This window comes from Strongylocentrotus purpuratus, unplaced genomic scaffold (genome assembly GCF_000002235.5).
Source record: "Strongylocentrotus purpuratus isolate Spur 01 unplaced genomic scaffold, Spur_5.0 spur5_contig_847, whole genome shotgun sequence".
Taxonomy (NCBI): Eukaryota; Metazoa; Echinodermata; class Echinoidea; order Camarodonta; family Strongylocentrotidae; genus Strongylocentrotus; species Strongylocentrotus purpuratus.
Genome location: NW_022145554.1, coordinates 1,518,666 through 1,534,325, shown reverse-complemented (window position 1 = coordinate 1,534,325; position 15,660 = coordinate 1,518,666). Strand labels below are relative to the sequence as shown.

Genomic DNA, 15,660 nt, shown 5'->3' with positions numbered 1-15,660 from the left:
TCGACGGTCCCGCTACCTGAATCTGAAAAATCAAGTATCTTTAAAGAATATGGGTACCATAAAATGAGCTTTATTTCAAGTATTTTTCTGATTTAGAGCCCGATTTTGTGTGAGTCACATGCTCAAAAGTATCTCATCGCATGTATTAAATTAATGCAGCTGGACACTGCAGCGCACACACGATATCTCTGTCTAATTCAGATTCCAATTTCCGATCACCGCAGAGGTAGTTTTCGGCATGGCGAGCTCCAAGTCCGGCGTGGGATACCTGCTTTGCCCGCTAGTGCTATAGCTATAGATCAGCGGGGAAACGCACAGTGCGCGTGCGAGCTTACTATTGACTATGTGCATGCGACCGTAAACTGTCTCACTAGGTCGATGACTGTTTGCGAAACAGTGAAAATTGAAATGAATATTGTCATGGCATTTCATAATTTTTTTTCTAGGATTCTTTTTTGTTTAAATAATAATAATATTTGCTTCATTATTTGAACAAGAAATGATAATAAATAGGAAGTAAAGAGAGTCCAAAAAATAGGATTTTGTCTTAAGTGGCCGAAAACCCCCTCCTTTACTCTACTAATATGTAATAGTAGGGTGTCTGAATGATTTTTCAATTTTCAATTTGGGATCGTTTTTCACCATTTTTACTTAGATCTACTTACTTACTTTAAAAGACGATAGGTCTAAGCCTGTTCATTGGTCCAGGATTCTTCCATGGTTACTGCTACATGTATGTGTAGAGGGAGGAGATTGTGTTATAACATGAGACAACAGACAACACCTAGACCAGCTCATACAGAAGGCTTGCATTCTTTGACCAGTGACTATCAAGTCTATTCTTAAATGAGTTGACCGACCCAGCTGCCACAACGTTTTCTGGGAGACCGTTCCATAGCTCCACGACACTATTGCTAAAAAAGTATTTTCTTATATCTAGTCTTGAGAAAGACAAAGTGTATATGATAAGTCTTCTTTTTTAGAAAGAAAAAAAAAAGAAAAGAAAATTGACACGAAACACGACTTTTAAATCATGACCATTATTTGAACGATTAGTAGGGTACATTATCTTCACGCCAGAGTTCTGGTCAAAGTCTGGATAGACTTCTGAACAAGCGCCAAGAAGACTTAACTTTACAAGCCAATGACCAGTTTTTGTCTCCTGAAAGACCACCTGGCCTGCCATTTGCCTGTTCATAAGACATACGGTACATGTACTGTACATGTAAATTGATATATTAAAGCACCACCTCACAATGTATGGTAATTGTCTTTTACAGATGTGTATCAATTATTAATGATGTCTGATGACAGACCTTTAACGTCACCATCCAAAAACATGACCTAAATGAACGAACAGCTAGCCTAGCCTAGACCAACTCACATAGATCTCCCTTATTTGTTTCTCATGACACTGTAACTCGCGGCGCAGCTCCCTGGAGTAAATGACATTGGTACTCTACTTGTAGTAAACTACCTGTCCACCTACATTGTAGATGTCAGTTTCATTAAACAATTTCCCATAAGAGACAGTTATTTCTGTGTACATACATTGTATGTAGATCCAATGGCAATCCATTTCTAATTGAAATGTGATGAAGAGGAAATTATTCTGTTCGAAACAAGATACAAATTAATTATTTTACTATTTATCAGATTTTTTAAAATTTATCAAATTAGTCTCATACATGAACATTTTCTTAATTCAAGTCAATTTATGTATACATTTAATTTTGATTGGAAAGTCAGAAATGTCATAATAAAGACAGTATTTTAAGTTCCTATGCAGTTACAGTACAAAGTCAGCTTGCTTCTGTCTACTTTTAATGTCTCATAAGATCTCTTTTCTCACCATTATTTTGACAGGGTCAGCCCTTGGTAATGCTTGGAATCCTGTCTGTCTGGGTAAAGTGTTTGGAGTGATCGGCAAACTACGCATTCATCCAGGTATGTAGAGTCAACATTACCCATGTCCCTTAAAGGGCAAATCCACTCTGATATGAATTTGATTTTAATAGAAGCATGCATGAAGTCTTTCGTCTATGGCTGATCGTCAACGAAACAGAGTTAAGTCTTTAGTCACTTCCATTTGTTGCTACGTCAGGCAGCCAGTGAAAACCAATTCGTTTAATCAAATTATGGAAATGCAAGCATACAAACAGAACTTAGTTATTCCTTGCTAATTTTTCCTGATTGAGGTGTCATATGAAAGGGCAGAAACTGAACTTTCTAGAAATGTGATTTTCTCTTTGAAATTCAGATACTGTCCGCCAAATGACTTTTTGGTTCCCTCTCTTAAATTGATTTTAATCACTCATGCCTAAAATTTGCATCATATGAGTTGCATCAAATGAAAGAGGAGGATCTAAGCTTTACAAATTTGTCAGTTATTAATTACAATTGTGATTAAGCTATGATAAAGCTATGATAAAACATTGATAATTCTCGGTTTCTGGGACGCACTACATGTACATGTATGTTACAAAAAAAATTAAATCTCAGAATTCAAGCTCTTGATTTATGCCATCAAACAGAGCTTGATAAGACCTTTTATTTGATGCCTCATTCATCCTAATAGCCCCAGTAATAAGAAAGTTATGCCAGTTTTAAACGCCTCGAAATCATGTATTTAATTGCTTTGCTTTCCTTTTTTTTAAAACAAAAGTTGTGATCTCATTTTAAAACAAAAGTTGTGACCGGGCCGTCATTTTTGCAATGAAATTTAACATTCCTCATAAAAAAATACATATTTCTCATCCATAGATTTTGATGAAATTTCACCAAAACCAAATTCACATGTTAACCAATCATCCTACATGTACCTTTTTTCTCATCCTGAATGCGGGATCAGGTTACAGAATGGCACTAAACACGGCTCTTGTGAAACAGTGCAGCAAAACAAACTGCCGAAAACGTAAATCATAGAAAGTTTAGTATGAAAGGAAAGATAACAATGTCATTCGTCTCATCCAATAGAAATCATGAAACAAAAATCTAATCAGCCCATCAAAAGATCACATTTGCGTATAGGCTATCCAAATGGTCTCCAATAGTGCATAACAGACCCATGGCAGAAACCTTCATGGCAGAAGCGTATACATTGTAATGGTCTACATGTATGCATAGCAAATTGAAGAGGAGCTTGCAAGATATGTCACAGTGTTGCCAATATATGTAAAAAAAAAAATCATAAATTTCCTATTTTTTATAATCAGATATATGACGGCTGTGCATAAGCGTGTAATTACATGTAGGTAGTTGTGTACACGTCCAGGCATACAGTCAGATACACATGTACATGTGTACATGGCCGCCATGTTATTTATTTTCCTGAAGTTGCCGATTTGTGCTTGTGAACTTGTCACAAATAATAGTAGCAATGTCGTTTTTAAAATGACAGACAAGTTTTCCTCCGAGTCCAAAGCCGCTAGTTTGGTTCTAGTTTCCAAGTGGTGAGTCGATGCCCCGGCCGTGAATGATTGAGCTATGGATATTGAAACAATATGGATTTAGTCACGTACATATTACATTGCAAAAATTTTAATTTAATGAAAAAATTAATATGTCAATGACTTCAGTTTGATAGAAAAATGTGTAACATATTGTTGGCATTTATTACTACAATGTACATGTAGATCCGTACAACGCATATGCTTTTAGTCCTATTTAATACAAGAATCAGGAGAGAAAAAAAAAGAAGAAAGGAAAATTAATATAATGAGGATATTTTGGACAGCTGTATTCAGAGGCAACGCATAACAGGAGAATGAAAATACTGAAAACATATATACGAGGGCATTCATTTATTTACCTGCTTTTCTTTTTCAATGGCTTTACTTCAAGTCACTGAGCAATTTTGGTCCAAACCTATCATGTGATATCTGTACACTGTATACAATATGTTTGTACACATACATGTACAGGTACATGTTATTGTTGACATGTCAGCCAAACACTTGCTCTTGTTTTCTCTGATTGATAGAAGTAATAAATAAATTTCAATTGTCAGAATGCATATTTAATGCATTTACAGTACATGTGTGTATTGTTAGGTACAATTTAAGGCAAGCAAGCTATAATGTTTGTTCTACCTGACAACCACTAATTTTTTGCAGTTTGCATTCTGACTATTGATGTACAATTATAACAGATGAATGCAATAATTTGTATCGAGGCACTTCACAAAGGCATGCATTACATTTGGTTCCATTACGAAATGGCTTTATTCTGAGTTTACTTGAGAGTTGTGACCCCTCTTTCTTACAAAACCCTGGATCTGCCCATGTCTGAGCCAACACCACTTTGATAAAGCTGATCATTCAAGCCTATGCTCATCAACTCACTATGAGATTAATAGAGTGTGAAATAAAGTCTGGGCCTCAGATTCTCAGGGTTCTTAAGAATACAATGATCAATTGGGATTTTAAGAGTGATCAATGGATTTAGTGGCCGAAAAGCTTTGATAATTTACCAATAGAAATGAAATGTAAAGACTAGGAATTCACCAAAATAACTTTTAAATCAAACTCCACTGTAAAAAACCCCACATCTTTATATGCATAAAATAATGGTAGTACTTTCAAGGATACTACCTCAGGAGCTTATGGGGCAGCATATATACATGTATGTACAGTGTATATTTGTATCTATACAAGTTTCTGCGCTTATGAATTTACATTATGAATCAAATGATAAAATGAAATAAACTTCTAATTCTAAACCTAGGGTCATTGAATAATCTCTCAACACCTACATGTAGTTGCATACCCAGTGTTTATGTGCACAAATCTTTGCACCATATAAAAAGCACTGCTATCATTGCAGAGTGATCACCAAACCTCTCTTTGCAAGTAAAATGGCTGTAGATAGAATACTTGCACATTTGAGTTAGCAATGCACTTGCATACTGTATTCATGAACACCTGTATGTATCTCATGGGCATTTTCTTGGAAATGCTTGTGGCTATCGAATAGCCTCTCTTGGGCACTGTGCACTTAATATTGGAGCAACCCTCCAGGCCCTTGATATTAAAGCCCGAGCTACATGTACAGTGTACATGCAAAATGAAAAGCTTTCTGCTGCCTAACCCACAGTGGAAGCAAGCGGCTTCCTCACTTTATTTAAATGATAAATCAGGAGCGCCCGGCATTATTACCTACATGTCCAGCTTTCGGCATGCTGTCTGCAGGCACTAGCTGTCATCAATTAGTGCACAGCGGGATCCTGAGTAAGTGAGAGACTGGGTAAGATTAGCCAGGGTGAACAGCCAACTGCTAATAAATGAAAGGAGAGTACTGCTCTCAAAACCCTGGTGCAATGTCACATTTATAGCTTAATATTCTGATGTACAACATCTTTGTTTATATTCCCTTTCCTTCATTCCTTGATCATGGTAAAAACAATGAATAGGATTATAAGTGTACATGTACCCAGTACATTTTCAACTGAAAGGTTGTTATGGTTTACCCTGATCATTATATTTTAAAAATGACTTTCCAGGCTGTGTAAGAAGAGTGTTTGCAGAACAGAAGTTCAATAGAGATTGTAATAATGATAATAATATTTGGCTCTTGTATCACATTCAAACCTCTCTAATCTATGCGCTTCCAAATTTGGAAATTATTACCTTGGCTTTAGCATGGCTGCCATTACGGCGCTCTAGCATTTCAAGGAATTAACTCCTGCCAGGTACCCATGTACCTCACCTGGGTCAAGTGTGGCAGATATAGATTAATGTCTTGCCAAAAGACAAGTGCTGCGGCCCTTGTGATCCACAGTCCTTTGACATATCCACTCGACCATGACACCTCTAGAAAGAAAAAACAACTTTTATCTACTACATACATGTAGCTGTACATGTACATTTGTATGCTCATCATTTTTTCAATTAAATTTCCATACCACAAAATGTTTTCAAATACATTTGATATGATAGATTGATACACTTAAACTATTGTAAAAAATGCTGAATGGCACCTTTAATATGGAAGCAGGCACAAAGAGCTGTAGCATGCATTATCCATTAGAACTGTCAGTGATAAATCTATTGATTTAGAATCATCCCTATTTTAGTAGCTTAACTGCACTCTTGCCTGGCATGAATATTGTACGTCACTGATGAGAGTTAATTGATTTTACAGCCTGGAATGAGCGAGTGTAAATTTGCGATCATGAGAACCATTGCTCTTGTGACATTGTATGAGATGAACATATTTATTGACAGGAAGAGCTCAATATTTATGTTAATAAATACATTTAGTATTCTATTCTTCTTTTGTCAACCAGACATTTACACCGCATGTTTATTACATGTACATTATGTGTTTTAATGAATTTCATCACACGTTTGGACGCCTGAATACCGGTACACACCACAATACATACACTGCTCAACACCATAGGGCCTACTGTTTAATATGTTATGAAACATTTTAAGATTATGCAACCCTCTCTACTTTATCCATACAATACAGTGTAGTTTAAAAGTAAGTGATATTGTTATGATTACCGGTATTTTTTTTTTTCATAATTTGTTTTAATTACAATGAGTGATTTCAAGTTGGGTGTTAGTGTCAGTGTTAGTGTTTAGAGCAGTCAAGAGCTCTTAAATCGAGCAGAAAATTTACTGATGAAATTAAGAGCCCGATACCGATATCAAAATCGATAGCTTAACATGACCAGCTGTGACGTCACCACATACTTGATTTCACGACGATGATTTAAAAATAGTACATCAAAACTAAAGATATCATGAAAAGTACAGAATAAATTTACACCTATTTCTCTGGTCTTATAAAATAACTCATTTTACACATAAGAATATATGAATTACCTGTTTCACATATTCTTATTTGATCGTCAGACAATAAATTGGCGTCGTTCGTGCGTTGACTGTGTGCGAATACAACACTAACACCGAACTGGAAATCAACATAATTTGCTTAATCCCTAGGGGCTAGTGTTAGTGAATAGGATATTTGTACGTAAAATATTAACACCAGCCACAAAGGTCGGTTCAGCAGACGACAATTTTGCAAAAGCGATAACACTAGCTACCGGAAGTTGACGATATTCAGAGGTCAAAGCCTTAACACCAGCTGATTTCCATTTCGGTGTTTAGGCTGGTGTTAGTGTTTATTAAACACTAACACTAGCCTTAAACACCCAACTTGAAATCACTCAATGTACTGTACATGTACATGTACACTGTGTTCTCTTGCCCAATATTCAGGGGTAAGTAAAACATGAAAATGCAAGAAATAAAACAGAAAGTAATGATTTTTCAAGTTTCAATCAGCCTATCCATTTTGTGTCATTATTGAACAATAATTCAAGTAATTTCTACTTTGTTTTTTGTTGAGATTTTACCACCTTATAGAATGATTGAACCTGCCTTTTTGTGTGGTACATGTAGGTTGCACATGTAGTACATTTATGTGTACAGTAGCTGTTTTTTAGACTAAGGAAGATACATGTACATACAATGTAGACTTTGTAGTACCGGTAGACAGCACAAAAGAACAAAAGCACATGTTACATGTTTGGATTATTGTAAAAATAAACACAGCAGAATTCCATAATGCGAGAAACCAAACTTGCATACTTAATAAGGGGGAAAATGGGGGAAATTTGATTTTCACATGATACATGATACATGAACATACATGAACATACATGTATATACAGTGGTAATACAGTGCAGGCTGTGCAGCTGTACATATTCACATTCAATTTCTTATCTGCCCTGAGGCAATAGTACAACTAAAGAGAAAGTAATTTTTGAAACCTCATGTCTGTTGTCATGGAAACATGCCCTTTTATGTGACGTCTGCATGGGAAGATCAGTCTGGAGTGCATTATTTGAAGAGCTACAAGTGAGAGAGAGAGACCAGTGGTATGTTCATATCTTTGGCTGATTGCAGAAGATTTTGTTCTTCTACAGTACAGTGAAACCTGTCTATACAGACCACCACCCAAGGGAGACAAGAAAAGGGGTCTTTATAGGCAGGTGGTCTTTATGTACAGGTTCCTTTCAAGGGAAACAACAAATGTGGTCTTTTTAGACAGGTGGTCACTAAAGCAAGTTTGACTGTATCACTAAATGGAGGGGATTTAACTATTCATTGGTCAGCTAAATTCCCAATAATTTTGCCTTTCCACTGCAAGGAAACATTATTTAAATTTACCTTGTTATAATGATAGTGAACATTTATAATGCGCCAATATGTCTGCCAAAAATGACACTCCTGGCGCAGTGGAAATGCTTCAAATAGGTAAGAGAAATACATTGTATGTACAGTACAAGTACATGTACAGTGTTTGTACTATATGTGTAGGAAGTTTTAATTACCAAAATAGAAATAGTATAGTATTAATGACTGCTTTGAGAGAAATAGTTGTTTTTATACGCTCAAGGGAAGGTTAGAATTGTGCTATTACCCGAGGCGTGCCGAGGGGAATAGCCCAATTGTAACCTTCCCGAGAGCGTATAAAAACAACTATTTCTCGAATATTAAAGCAGTCATTAATACTTTTATATGCCGAAAAAAAATAGACTAAAAAATAAAAAATAAAAAATACTTTTTTTTTTTGTCGAAGGTGAGAGTCGAACTCTTGCGTACAATGAGTGATGAATCTTACACCAACGCCTTACACCACTCGGCCATCGCGCGCTGTTCACATGCTTGGCAGTTTTGTACAATATATACATTAAAATGGATTGAAACCGGCTTCGGCGTGATGAATGCTTCGCAAAAGCACCCTTCTTTTACTTTTGCAATGCATATTGGCACGAACTTAGATCAAGATCTATCGGCAGATGTTGTTTTTTTGTTTTTGGAAGTTTATTTTCGTCTTCATGTCAACAATGCGAGATAAAATTGTCGGTAAGATCGATCGAGATTCAATTGTATTGAAATTACCGACCAATCCTTCGCACACATACGGTATCCTCGATCGCTCAAACCATTTTTTAACATGTAAACCTATGGGGTAACCATGGAGGCTGACCTATTTTTTTAATAACCATGGTTATTAAAAATATTAAATGTTTTATGCATGGTTACCGGGAATTTTACAGGAACAGTTGAAGTTTATGAATGCAATTTCGACCAATCAGATGGCTGGATTACTTAAGTGAGGTATATAATATATGTTATCTGCTATTTTGCTCAGATGTGTAAAATTGTTCAAAGAACAGTCTTGTGGCAATTGAACATGAATATACATGGTACATGTAGCTGTTTGGTATTTAACAATGTCAGGGATTCATACAAGATTTAAACATTTAAAAAGAAGGGGTGCACAGAAATCAAGTTGTGTGAGAAATCGCATTACCTTCTTCTGCAGAATGAATGTACAGTTCAAAGTTGTGGAAGAGGCCCTACCCCATGAAATATTTCCATAATTTTAAGTATGGCAAAAGTAATGTATTTTACAGAATATGGAGTGTTTGAGAGGTCATACATGAGATGACTTGCATTTTTATACCACAATTTTTAAACAACACTTGATTGAGACTGTCTTTTTGACTTTTCCAATGCAGGTTCTTATAAATATAAACACCAAGAAATGTCATACCATCAACTCGTTCAATGGGATTTTGAGTCAATGTAAATACAAATTGTTTTGAATATACCTGTACATTCACTGTACATTGTACGTTCCCCCAGTGCAAATGCTATTCAAAAAGTAAGAAAACAGTACATGTATGTATTTGTATAAGAAGTTTTAATTACCAAAATAGAAATATAACATGTATTCAAGAAGAATTTCAAACTGCATTTTCAACCAGTACTTTCATATCTGCATGAGATAACAATATTTTGATGTAATTCATTTGTATTTCCACTTTGTTGTACCATTATTTTATTAAAGCTTATATTAAGTGCTCATGAGGCGGTGTTACACAGAGACCAAAAGTCTGGATTTTAGTTATCCTCTTAATTGCTGTCTGTCCCCAATTATCCCATTAAAAATCGTCTAACGAAGCAAGAAAATTCCCCCTTTCAAGGGATTTTTCTATATGACACCGCCCATGGACTTAATTTGTTAAAAGAAACTTACATGTACATGTACATGACATCACTTATCATCCAGTTTATTTTGAAGTGGTCTGCATGTAGATCAGCAAACAAATATCTTAATTGAAATACACGGAATCGTTTTTTGTTACCTTTTTTATGAAGTGATAGTGAGATTATCTTCCCAAAATTTTATTGATCAATCTAATTATAAAGAGTGACAGTGATTGCTAAATAAAGTTCTGAAAAGATGTAAAACTTTATCTATCTAGATTAGAATAAATCATATTCTTACAATCACTTCAAGAAGAGATCCAGGTACATCATAAATTTATTCCAACTTTATGGCCACCAGTGTACAATGTAAATGCAATTATTTGTGGCTCAGCAATATACAATATATATGTACATGTATGTGTAGGGCTTTAGAAGACAAAAAATAAATTGAAATATGAAGCAGTCATCCTGATGGAACATCCGATAGCTGTGCAGTGATGGAATGAATAAATACAAAAAATCCTGTAGGCACCATGTTTGTAGGATCAAAACTGTGTTACAATTCTGTGATGAAAATGAGTCCAAGCATGTGAGATGGAGGAAGGGATGAAGAATGTATCCTACATGTATCTAGGGCTAGGCCCTGTTTCACAAAACATGTTATCAATCAAAGGTATCACATTCCTGTAACAGATTCGCTCTCAGCCACTCAAATGTAACAGTTATTGCAACTTGTTTTTTATATTAAAGCTTTATGTAACTTGGCCCTGTTCCAGGTTGAGAAGGATTAGAGGAAGAAAGTGCTTATGAAGTGATGAAATGAAAATGTGCCTCAATTAAAGAAGTAAAATACAACACTGCAGCAACAAAAAAGAGTAACTTTATATTCTTTTTTTGCATGGCTCGACACTATCAAGTGTTCGAAATGTTTACATGTATATGTAGACAATACTAGACATATGCACTGTACATGTATGTAAGATGGAGAATAGAAATTCATGCTGGTGCAAAGAGAAGCATTCCAAGTGTTCTCTTGTTATTATGATCTTATATTGCAGAGTCGAAATGGAGACTGAACAAACAATTCGGTGTTGAGCCTTTCTGCCCTAGTACAGAAAGGTAATGCATGTAGCGTGCAAAAGAAATCACTCTGTTTTTTGTTTGTTTTGCAACCCCATAATGATATCTGAGAAGGGAAACGAATGCTAGTACTTTAGGTGCGTCTTCATCATCTCGAGATTGCCAAATAGTCCGCTATTTCTGATTTGGGAAATAATCCCGAAGTTACAAATCGTGTTTTCATCAGCTCGAGATTCGACCTCGAAACTTGAAACTCGACCTTGAGAAATTAGCTCGAGATATTTGCTCAGCGTTCGCGCATAGTGCGAGTCTTCGGTGGGAAATAGTGGGATATTTTGCAAACTAGATATCTTAGGATGACAATCCCGACCAAATATCCCGCTAATTGCAACTTTGGGCTGATGAAGACACAAATTAGCTGGATAGTTTGCGATCGGGATAGTTCAAATAGCTGGATATTTGGCAATCTCGAGATAGTGAAGACGGGCCTTTTGAGAAAGCAGACCTAATCATTCTGATGTTTTGTCATGATTTTGTTTCAGAGTCGGAATGGAGACTGCTTCTCATCCGGAGCCATCGTCTGGTGGGTCAGCTGCCCAAGGGACATGACGTCTACTGCATCACTCGCATTGCCGTTTTACCACTCTCACAAAATGGACATCCAGATATCGAAATTGAGGTATGATACATGCATTGATAACTATTATGCAGCTCCTGAAATTGAATGCTATTTGGCACTCTACTGTTTTTATCAATTCTTTTTGTGTTGGCTTTTTGCTATAATTCCTTTTTTTAAAACTCTGATGAAAACAAATATTACATATGCGCAATGTTTACTGCATTACTTGCATTTTCGGCCTGTACCTTCTATAAAATATGGGAAGAACATATAGGAAAGTATCCAGCAAAACAGAACTATCATTCAGTAAATTGGTAGAGGATAACATCCTTTCTTACTTGTAAAAGTGAAAGCACATGTATCGCTGCAGTGGTTAAATGCAAGTGTCATGAAAGCTTGGAGTGGAAAAAATGTCCATGCACATGTTTGAGAGAACATAAAATAGATTCTACCCTCTAAACCTTTTAGCATATTCCTACCTATCTGTATGACCAGCCACCCTAGGTTCTGCCTCGAATCTAGATTCTCCAAAAGCGTTTAATCATCCAATTTACGATAAAAGACTTTCTAACCAAAATTGCTCTTTGGTAAATGTCACGGCAAAAAAACTGTGGCAAATTGCTTCCATTAGACGAGCTTTGTGAACAGTATCTGTCCAGCTCGGAGCCAAATTGGAAACACATAGTGAATGTCAGCATAGAGTGGAGAAGTACATTGTAACTGCTCAAGAGCCCAACTTCAAATATTTCCTGAAGCACATCGAAAAAAGACCTGGGACTTAATAATTTAGGCAATATACATGTACATGTACAGGGTATACTGCCTCTATTTACATTGGTCCGACACAATGGTCCGAATTCACAAAGGAGGTTTGTAGTTGTACCGGTAGACAAACCTAGGTTTATATGCCTCATATAACAAAATTTGACACATTTCAGACCAAGTTTTGTCTGAACCTTGGTCTGAAACGCATCAAAACATCAAATGACGCACATAAACCTAAGTTTGTCAACAAACCTCCTTTGTGAATTTGGGCCAATTTATTGAGATTTTTCACACTAAAAAGGTCACTCTCAGTTTCTCTTTTCAGTTTTTTATCTTTGTTTTATCAAGTATATGGATTTCATTTACTTGTACAGTACAGTATCTTCTTATTTGTCCTCTGGGGCAGAGGCATGTTGGTCTTCAGAACACTTGCCCTAACATGCGTTTCACTTTACTATAAAATACTGTAGCTATACTAGCACTGTAGCAGGCACTTGTATCATCAGGGGTGGGTAGCAGTGATGGGGGATCACTGGTCTTGCTACATATGTAAATGAACTAGGCCATCAATTATGCGAGGGTGTGGAAGGGGGCCTTTTATCTTCTTTGCATGTTTTATTTCCCTTTCCATCGTTTCTTCCCCCTCCTATGTTTCATCATTCATTGCCAGGGGGTATGTGCCCCTATGGCCCTCTCTGATGTTTCATGTATACTTGTATATCACTGTTGTACATTATTATTTGAAAAGACCATACATGATATGCTGGCTCTATGAGATACTCTGAAGCCTTAATTTTATCAGTGTTCCTGCTCGGATTGACTAGCTAGTACTTGACATGATTGATGAGACCATTCATCTCCATCTCACCATCTCATGTTTCATCTCAAGGACTCCACCTCTCTTGAGTCTTGTGGTCTGGGTATCATTGTCATATCGAGCATGCAAAACCCTTGGTGATGAGGAATCGGAAGAGACATATCCCTTCGCCAGTCTAATCTAGTCTACGAGCAGAGACCCTTGGTGGTTAAAACTTATGCCCTTTCTGAACTCTATACTTATATACGTGTACTTTTAGCTCTTCACAAATCCAATAGGGTTTATGAACGACATACAGTGTACATTGGCCCTCTGCCTGTGTACAAAGCTGTTTCAGAAATCCGGTGCAGGGTCTGAGCAGTAGACTACCGATACGTCATTTATAAAAAATATTGAAAATGGGGAGGGCCATGCAACCCACACTTTGCTATCATCAGAAGCTCTTCCATATTTACCCATGTACTGTATGTAGCCCTTAGAAGACTTCACCCACTGTCTCAATCAAGCTTATGCAATTAATCAATGTATAAAGTCACAACTCTCACATGGCAATCACCGTCTGGGACAATCCTCCTTCTCCTAATTGGCACTCACTTGGTATTTTAGAGAGATTCCAAATGATTGAACTCCTCAATCAAACACCTTTAAAGTGATATGAAAATATTGTCCTTCATGGTCTTGTGTGCAGGGCATGCAGAGAATGATATTCCCCTTGATTAAATGTCAACACATTCACAGCTACTCCTACTACATTTAGCACTGTATGTATACACCCTTGAATTCCATTTTGTATTCTGAGGTAAAACAAAGAAAAGTTGGGTTCGATGAGTATGAATTCATCAAGAGCAACGATTTCAAAAAACCTTTTCCTTTCAAAATCTAAAATCCTAAAATGTCACATTGCATCAAATAGAATTGCCCCTTCAAAGGGACTTTTAAGATGCGTTCATCTCATGGTGTCAATTTGGATATACTAATGAAAGTTTTGTATTGTTACTATTCAAATCTTTTGTTATTTAAAGGAATTAGAGGGCAAGTCCGACCCATTTTCAAGTTGAATAGAATAAATAATGAAAAATTTGACAAATAAAATCGGTAGAATGGAATGAATAATTTTTGTTCATGAATTTTCAAGTTTTGCTTATTTTTTGGACACACCTGTATAATTTTTCCCCTTTACAATGACAATAGGGTACAGTAATGGTGATTTTGCACATATTTTCCATGAGGATTCAAGCCATGTTTTACATTCCCAGAGCAGAAAAGGGATATTTTTGTTAAATTCATGAACAAACAGATAGAAAAAGTGAGGGGATGACATCATCAACTCACTAATTTGTATACAGCCTACATGTATGTGATACTTAACACTGTTTCATGAAATTATGCTGAACTTTAAAATTCCTTAAATTTCTTATTTTTCATCCAATTTTTATTACCCTTTTTTCACTGCTTTGTTTGTTGAATTTGTCTCTATTTATTCAATTCCATTAGCAAATGGGCCATTTAAGGTCTCTTTGAAAGGAAAACTAACGGTCACATTTTTTTGTGATGAGTGATCGGGCTCAGTTTCTTCAACCGTGCATGTTTTGTATTATTTTTTCCCCCACTCTTTTTCAAAACATAAACATCACTTGCCAAAGTCCACGTACTGTACATGTACAGTATGTGGCACTTCATGTCAAATACAGTTAGCTAGGTTGGTAACCAAATATATGCTGGTATTTCCAAAATTCCAATAAATCATACTCTACTACGGTAGTCTATTCATTTCCTCTATTCAGGGCAGTGTTTACGATGAATAACATCACAAAGATGCTGCCGTACATTTTTTTTTTCATACTTTTTCCCTCCACATGGATTTTATTGATTTTCATTTGCAATAAATTAACAAACATATATTGAAGGTAATTTATATTTATAACATATGAATGAAATTGGCTACTCAAGATACAAATATTTGTTGAACTGTCGAGTTAACAGAAGACGGATATTTTCAATAATGTATTCCTGATATTCATGATATTCATGAACAACAAAAAAAGAAAAAAACAATACAACAAACACATATTATCGTTTGATTATTGGGCTATATACAATGACTTTGTTGTGACTACTGCTGTGCAATGTGCTACAATGTACATTAACCCATTATCTACTAGAACTGTGTGGTCCCTGTATTAAACCTATGGGGAATATGAGAATTCGGTGGTCTAATGGTTAAAAGTGCAAAGCTGTGAGCCTGAGATGACACAGCCTTGTTTACATCAATCACTTCACAGTCAGCTGTTTTATCTGAACTCATCCTGAACCTCACTTTCCTACATGTACAACTCAAATAGGATTACCAAAGAGGTAA

At 36.0% G+C, this 15,660-nt stretch overlaps 1 protein-coding gene across 1 annotated transcript in view; it reads left to right on the top strand.

Annotated features, from left to right (window-relative positions):
• Window positions 1-15,660, top strand: part of LOC100893290 (phosphatidylinositide phosphatase SAC2) — a 44,579-nt gene that overhangs the window by 3,698 nt on the left and 25,221 nt on the right. The window contains exons 2-3 of the mRNA XM_030992904.1: window positions 1,867-1,947; window positions 11,643-11,779. Of these exons, the coding sequence (XP_030848764.1) occupies window positions 1,867-1,947; window positions 11,643-11,779 (218 nt within the window). The remainder of the gene's footprint in view (window positions 1-1,866; window positions 1,948-11,642; window positions 11,780-15,660) is intronic.